The 8,240-nt window shown below is 33.9% G+C and overlaps 1 protein-coding gene across 1 annotated transcript; it reads right to left on the reverse strand.

Annotated features, from left to right (window-relative positions):
- Positions 1-1,232: 1,232 nt before the first annotated feature.
- On the reverse strand, positions 1,233-4,314 carry LOC112282081 (CMP-sialic acid transporter 1). The gene is made up of 8 exons (XM_024519271.3): positions 3,654-4,314; positions 3,190-3,273; positions 2,881-3,095; positions 2,636-2,714; positions 2,347-2,516; positions 2,035-2,221; positions 1,827-1,904; positions 1,233-1,705 (listed from the first exon to the last, which is right to left on the reverse strand). The coding sequence occupies exons 1-8, from the start codon at positions 3,816-3,818 to the stop codon at positions 1,529-1,531; spliced, it is 1,155 nt and encodes a 384-aa protein (XP_024375039.1). The 5' UTR covers positions 3,819-4,314; the 3' UTR covers positions 1,233-1,528.
- Positions 4,315-8,240: the final 3,926 nt, after the last annotated feature.

An 8,240-nucleotide genomic window follows, 5' to 3' on the forward strand; every position in this document is an offset into this window, starting at 1 on the left:
TGATTTTATTCATAAATTGTTTCTCAAAATACATATAGACTGTATAATGTGTATCAATTTTAAATGAATAAAATCATAATTTCGAATACCTTTTAGCCGAGATATACATACTCTGTTAAAGAGTTCAAAGTAAAAACATGCATATATATACTTTGAACTTTTCAACAGAGTATATATATATATATATATTTGGAATTTTATTTTAAATGCAAGACTTATGATTTGTTTTTCAAAGTAGCATACATTTTATTTAGTTTTAAAATATTTTCATTTTATTGTGATGTCCTTATGAATTATAAAAGGAAACTCATTAAAATATATTTTCCATATACAAGCACAATTTCGATAAAAATAAATTAATAATGGATTTTCAAGCCATTATAGCTAATTTACATCCATGATCAATCATTTTGTACATAATGTAACTAAATTTTCAAATATTATTTAACTAATAGATGTTTAAAAAAAGCAAACATACTTCATGAAAAGAAATTATACACTGATTTTACACGTCATATTTATAAAAGAAAAAAAAAAGAAAAAAAGAGGAAATTAATAAATTAAAACACCCACTTTACATAGAAAAGATTTAAAATTATAGATTTTGATACAGTAGTTTCGTATGTTACATTAGAAACAAATTCTTCAAATTATGTTTTATCAGAAAACCAAAAACTTTTTTTTTAATTTTTTAATTGTTTAATTGTTTTTCTCCTTTGTATGTTCTTTTCTATTTGTTTTCTTCTTTTCACATGGATAGAATAGAATGGAGTGTTCAAGGACCTCGAAGGTAGGAAAACATCCGCATTGTTTAGCACCATGTAATGGGTACTTCCATTTTAATCGAGGAGCAAGGGACGGTCATACTCCCTACCTCTGTCTTTTTCTTTTTTTTCTTGTTTTTGAAACATACTAGGTTTACTTGTTGCTTAAATTGAATAGAGGTCATGCTCCCTACCTTATTGATGACGAAGGGTACTTGCTACTGCCGAGGCTTGTGCCACTTTACAAAGCGGATGGACAAAAAGGCAGCATTCTGGAGCAACTGTTCAAAGGGAGAACCAGTACTGCCTGCCATACTGGTTGCGCAACTCGTGTTTGGCATGTTCAAGGCAGACTGGCAGAACTTTTGCCCAAAAGCCAAAATGGCAAGCTGAGACCACAGACGAGCATCTCAACTGAGCATGACGAGGGGATTCTAGAGACTTGCGTTCTTCGCAGCGGCAATAATATACACAATGCACATGACATTACTCGGAAGGAGATTGCTTTTGAGGCATGCACAAGGTAACGTACTGTACGTGCTGGACTTCCACAAAACTAAATTGCCTTCACTCCATCTTTTCCCCATACTTTTCCCTTATCTGAACCCTTAAATCTAACCTCGAGAGGTGGACTGTGTCCTTGAGAGTTTAATTGAAAAACTGTTTCCACAGAATGCAGGTCAATCTCTGGTAAGAATACTACAAAACTCGAGACTCCTGGTAGGTCTACTACGTCATTGTACCGATTTGTCGTCCAATGGACGTCAAGATGACGAAGTTTTCCTCTTGGTGAGCACCTCGGAGTTCAGAGTTTCTGAATAGGCTTCTTTTTCGGAATGTTTCGGAGTTAGTGTTGGTGAGGTTAGCGTTCCCATGAGCGATTCCACGGGTGTGTAGTAGAGTTGGAGAGACATGCAGCAAATCAATATTCCTAGGAACAGCTGCAACCACAAAAGCGAATCCCTATTTGTATTAGACATAGTGTCCATACAAGACAAGGTATGATCTCTCATAATTTGCATCCGCAATCAAGAGGAGTTTAAGAGTGAAAAGATAAGTTGCCTGTAGAGTTGGTTTGAAGTTGAAGAGCTGAATGGATACTACCATGGTAAGTAACATCGCCATGGATGTAGCGTAAACCTGTAAACAGACGATACCATTAGAAACTGATCGCTAACTTGCAACAAAATCGACATTCCGAAAAATCGAAGCTTTGTGAACAGTTCCCTCGACCTACTCAATTCACAAAAGTTCGAAGTTGAGATGTGACCTTGACAATGCTGTCAGCATACTTCATTATCCATGACACCAAAAGACCAGTGCAGCCAAGGTTGACTACCACGAGCCATGTCATGAAGTTGTAGCCATCGAATAGGCGGTACCACCAGGTACCTTTAGAGAAGCCTCCTCTCACGTCGTCCACAGTCAGGCGTGCGATGTTAAACAATATGCCGAACCTGCAATATGCGCACAATGATTCTCTGAACAGATGCTTTTAATTAGATGTCACAATAACCAGACAAGCAAAAAGCATTGGAATGCTAAAGCCGTTTGCATCGTCTAAGTAGAAATGGTCACTTACGCATATAGTTGCATGTTCTGCCAGTAGAGTGAGTCCTGGTTTTTCTTCATCAGGAATTCGGTGTAGATGCCTGCGAGCGCTGAAAGGCACGCCGAGAGTATGCCGAGGAGGTAGCCTTCAATGGGCGCAGCCAGTAAGCTTCCGCAGTTGATTTCTCCACAGTCTTTCACCTGTGTGCCGATCAATTTCAGGAACTCCTTGTCGTGCATGTATTTCTCGCATAATCGAACCTGACAGATATGATCAGAGAAGACGGCTGGTTTAGAGGCGGTCAAGAGGAGACTCTCACCTGGCTGACTGTTGTACCGATGGTCAGCAACACTATCGCCATCCATTGCAGTCTTGACAACTTCCTCTTCAAAAATGTCCTGGAAAAGTGCACATTGAACCAGTATAACAATAAAGACACATCAATCAATTCCGCCACGAGTTTGAGCATGACTCCAACTCTTCTACATTTCATACATCAAAAGGAACCAGAGAACAAGTAAGAGCCTCAACCAATAGTTGCAGATTCGAGATCAGGAGCCTAACCTGAACAAGATCCCAGTTGTGACAATCTTCAAGTTGCCCATGATTTGATGAGTTGAGGTGTCAACATACGTGAGAGTTAGAAAGTGCACATTATTGTGCACAAGGTAGATAATGGATGGGATTGGGTAAAGAAATATGCTGCTCCAGCTTGTTGTAACTTTTGCAGCCTTCGATGTTTTGCTTTCCTTCCATAAAAGATAGCCACAAATGATGAACTGCACAGAAAACCAGCGAGTTTCTAAGAATGTGCAATGACACGCACTGCTTCTCGGTGAAACTTCAGTTGCATGCTACATTCCAGTTTTCGACCTTTAGAACTTCAGCCAAGAAAGGAATGGTTGCGTAGTCGTATTTGTAGCCTCCACCAGTTTGTGACAGCGTTGTTAGGATACCCTGTCACACACGACATCCAGGATCAATCATTTGCGTAGTAGCCAAATTAGGATGTCAATTCACGAAAAAGACTTCTTCAAGATACCAATCACCAGTTCTGACGAATCCTAATAGCTGGAGCTGAAATTTCTGAATCACATAGAAGAACACTCTGAAGTCACGGTGTTTGGCATAGTCTGGCCTCAAATGCAGTGTGTTTCAATAACACTTCAAAGCGAATCGTCCGAACAATATCAAATCGCATCGCAAATGGATTACCAGTGGAGTGACCCACATCATTCGCAGAGCAAGGCTTAGATGGAACTAAGGTCTCTTCCTCAGTGGCACCAAATAAAGAGACAAGATTGGGAATGCAATGGAAAGCACAAGGGCCACATTACCAGGGAACTCGTAAAGACCGTGAGAACAGCAGCCACAAAGAAAGATTGCAGTCGGACAGGATGAATTGGAGGCTTCTCATCGTCCCTCCCCTTCTCATACACCGGCACTGCGACATCCATCAACGCCTCTCGATCTTCCCATGATGACTTCTCTGGTCCTCTCATTACTCCACTTTGCTCACCTTGTACCAACTCTGGTGAGCCTTCTAGAGTGTTTTCCTGGTACCCTCCAACGCTTTTTTGTATTTTCAACCGCCAACAGCTGCGAATTGTCACAATTTTCTTGGAAACCTAGCTGCGCTAAAAGTAAGTGAGGAAGGCCTCTGTTGTTGTTGAAGGCTGCTCAGCACTTGCGACAATCCCCAGAGTCGCATTGAATTCCGCGTGCGGCATCGATACTCCCCAGCTGAAACAAAACTATGGATAACAAGCGGTGCCGAAAGGGAAAACCGGCACAGTGGAGGAGGCCAAAAGCTGCATGCGCCATGATGCCACACCCCAGTGCGAAACAGGAAAAACAAGAGAGTGGGGGAGGGAGGAGGGTGCGAAACAGGGGGAGCTGAGGAATGGGGGAGCGCGGAGAGAGACAGCGAGAGAGAGAGAGATGCTGGAATCGAACCCAGCCAGGTGAGTTGTGAAGACGCAAAACACACTCATTCATTCACTCACCCCACAGCGCAGAGCAGGGCAGGGACGGGATAGAACCAAGCTTCAGGACGGGCGAATGAACAAACCCCCTGAGAAGGATGATGGATGGATGGATGGATGGACGGACGGACGGGTGGGGGTGGTTACGGGGACGCCAAGAAGAAAAAGAAGAAGACAAAAGCAGAAAACAGAAACCCCCCCCCTCCGATTCTCCAACACCCCCCGATACCCTCCAATACCCTCCTCCAATATCCTGCCTGCCTGCCTGGCTTCCTTCTGCTGCTGCTCCTGATTCTTGATTATTACTCCCTCACATCCTTCATCCAGGCGCTTCTCTTTATCATCCAAACCCTCACACTAGCTGGGCTCATGCCCGACGCACATTCTCATTCATCACTACTCCTGTTCAATTCTTCCTCTGCTTTCTGTTCCTTCACATTCCATTCATTCTCAAACTTCACCGTTCTATTTCTTTATTATTATTCCTAATTTATTTTGAAATAAATAAACTTCTAGAGTTCCACGTTTTTATGCCATATCATGCATTTTGTGTTTTTAAATATTCCGCCAATACTACATTGAGTATTTATTGAATAATCACAACCCACAAAACAACACAACTTCTTTTCCTTCTTCTTTTCCTTCTTCTCTTTTATTTTGATGAGATATAATTATAAAGAGAAGTAAGGAAAATGAAACCTTTTTATACAACATAATCTAAATATAGCTTTCAAAACTTCTATGCTCCTTGAAAGTCATAATTGAAGCCTTCTTTTTGCTATAATGTGTTTATTTATATAATAATATTTACCAGTAATTACTGAAGCTGAACTTTTAAATCTAAATGTAGTAAATACGTCCCTAAACAGAAAAAATTGTTGCAAGAATTTTAGCATGTAATAATTTGTGATAACAATGTTTGATGTAGAAAAGACTTTGTGATCAATGGAAAATGTGTTATTTGAAATTGAATCAGCTTTTTCTTTTTCTCCAAAAATTGCGAAAATTCTATTAATTTCAAAACTTTTTTTTTGTTACAAAAATAAACAAATCTAGACTATGTCGGTTGCTGTTTTCATTTGAAGAAGATTCTTCAAAAATAAAAGGTAAAATAAAATAAAATACTGCAATTTTTATAGTTAGTAAAGGAACCAATGCAACTTTGTGTTTTATAAACACAATATGACATTTCAACATTTAAAATTTAAAATTAAATAAACCATTATCACTTAAATTTTAAAGAGAATTTACTTCACAATGGTATAACTCATTTTTTCCAATTTTGGACAAAACTCATTCTTTTGATTTTTTTGAAAATAAAACATAGAATCTGGTTAAACTTTCTACAATAAAAAAACATAAAAAATAAAAAAATAAAAAAATAAAAATATGTATGAATGTATATATATATATATATATATATATATATATAGATAATTTTTTATTGTATATTTGATTATAAAAAATACATAAACTTCTTTAAAATTAATTGATATTGTTCAAAGTATATATATATATATATATATATATATGAATAAATATCTTCACATAGAAAATATTTAAAATAAGTGTTGGTAGATTTGAATTTTCTATCAAGATATTATATATTTAATTAGCAGAAATTTTTATTGTTAAGTACAAAAAAGAGATAAAATTTTAATTTGTAGTTGTTAAATCAAAAATAAACTACTAATAAAGTAATAGAAATATATATATATATATATATATATATATATATATGCACAAAATGCAAAAATAAAATCATTTACATTTCTTTAGTAAAATTGGCAAATACAATTTTATTTATCACAATAATTTAAGTAAATAAATTAAAATTAGAATATCTTTGTGGTAGATGAGATGCCACTCTAGGCACATAAAATATTAATTAAAGCATATGCTTGTGGTAGGTGAAATGCCAAAGGATATAATAGATATATTTTTTGATGAATGTAAAAGCCAAAAAATGGACGTTTTCTATTAGGTCATCAACTACTACATATAAATAAAAAGTATTAGAATTGAGAGTCATCTTATTCTATACTTCTCTTTATTAGCAACTTTGATGATGCTAAGTGTTGAGACTTCTAAATTATGTTTCTTTAATATGTTAAGGGCTCACACACATTTACTTATGAGTTTTGAAGTTCTATGAAGTCTTTAATATTATTCAAATAGAATATTTTGTTTTTGATGATAATAGAATTAAAAATCTTCTAAATTTTATATTTATATTTTATTCTAAATATTTGATAGCTCTTACTTATTGTTAAATATATTTTAAATTTGGCATTTATTTCATACCTTAAAATAATGTTTTACAATTCTAGTATTATATCTTTTTAATAAATTAGATCTTTGGTGGATTAATATTATGCTTTCATACAAGAAAGAAGTTTAAGGTGCTTAAGAAGCTTCTTATAAGATTAAGAAGTGATTTTTAAGTATAATAGTGATTTAAGATTGATAAATTTGATAGGTGATATTTATATAGTTTATAAATTGTATAAAAAGTCTTAAAAATGAAGTTGAAAGTGATATCGAAGTAAAATTACTAATTTATTTATAAAAATGGTATTTTAGAATTCTAATGCAATTACACCTTTTTGCAAATTTTGAGAGGTTTTAGAATCTTTGATATATATATATATATATATATATATATATATTAAAAACTGATTTCAAAAGAAAGTAACAACTTGAAGGCCATTAAAAAATTTAAAAGAGACAGTTTCTACTATTGGAAGAAGAAAATATAATTTTTGTTAGTTTCTTTAGATCTTTGACATATTATAGATAAAAATGAAGATCCCTCAAGTACTAATGTTGATTCCAAAAAAAACAAAATAACTTCAAATGACCTAAAAAGAAGGCTTTTGGTATGATTGCCACCAAATTTAGATGTAACCAACTTTTCTTTTATTATTTCTTGTAATGGATCAAGAGAAGCATAGAAGATTTTTTGTAATAATTATAAAAATAAGAATCTTTTCAATAACCTATAAAGAAGGAATAAATTCTTAATAGAAACTGAGGAAAAAAGTAATGATCTCATACTTCATATTAACAAAATAAAAGATCTTACAAATCAATTAACAATTATTAACAAGCTAGTAGATGAATATGATATTGTCATGACCTTATTTGTGAATCTTTTTAATTCTTAAAATTACATAATTATGGTATTAGAGTCCATAAAAATGATAAAAATCACATTAGACTATGTTTCGCTAAGATTTATTCATGAAGTGATTAAAAAGAAGAAAACAAATGAACATCAAACAAAAAATTTGGGTCTCTTTTTAAGACAAGACAAAGATAGTTATACCAACTAATATAATAATGTAAGTAGAAATGTGAGAACTTCCTTCCTTTCTAAAAACACATATCATTTTGTACAAAATTACTATAAGGCTATGAAAAAAAATAGAGAAAATACTAACAATACATATAACAAATTTAGATGAAATAATTATATATTCATAGTAAGTAAAGGCACCTCTATAATTTTTAACTCCAAATAGATTGTTGATTTGAGTGCTATAAAAAAAAAATAGCTTTATATAAGCATTTATTTGATACTTATAAAGAAATTCTAGCAAGTAGAGTTTTGTTGGGAGACAATGACATGATACAAGCTATTAGAAAAGATTCTATTGTAGTAGAGATTGTTATAAAGGCTCAAATCAAGATGATAATATTAAAAGAAGTCTTATATATGTGTCACAGACATACGCATGTAAGCCAATAATTACATATATAAATAGATAGAAATAAGTAAAAATAGGTAAAAATAAGTTAATTCTATAATATTTGCTATGAAAGCTTCCTAGAAGCTTAATAGATGTTGCTTTGACTATATAGGTATCTTTAATTGACTTTTTGGATTAGAAACGTGGTCAACAAGTTAGCCATGTGCCACTCATATTGTTAGCTTGA

The sequence above is a fragment of the Physcomitrium patens genome, chromosome 5 (genome assembly GCF_059467195.1).
Source record: "Physcomitrium patens ecotype Gransden chromosome 5, ASM5946719v1, whole genome shotgun sequence".
Classification (NCBI taxonomy): Eukaryota; Viridiplantae; Streptophyta; class Bryopsida; order Funariales; family Funariaceae; genus Physcomitrium; species Physcomitrium patens.

Bases quoted from the DNA above. Each gene is read 5' to 3' on its own strand.
- LOC112282081 (XM_024519271.3), bottom strand. From the start codon at position 3,818: ATGAGAGGACCAGAGAAGTCATCATGGGAAGATCGAGAGGCGTTGATG. The intron at 2,715-2,880 runs GTTAGGCTCCTG...GCACTTTTCCAG, and splicing joins ACAACTGGGATCTTGTTCAG to GACATTTTTGAAGAGGAAGT. The intron at 1,905-2,034 runs GTCACATCTCAA...GTCTGTTTACAG, and splicing joins ATGCTGACAGCATTGTCAAG to GTTTACGCTACATCCATGGC.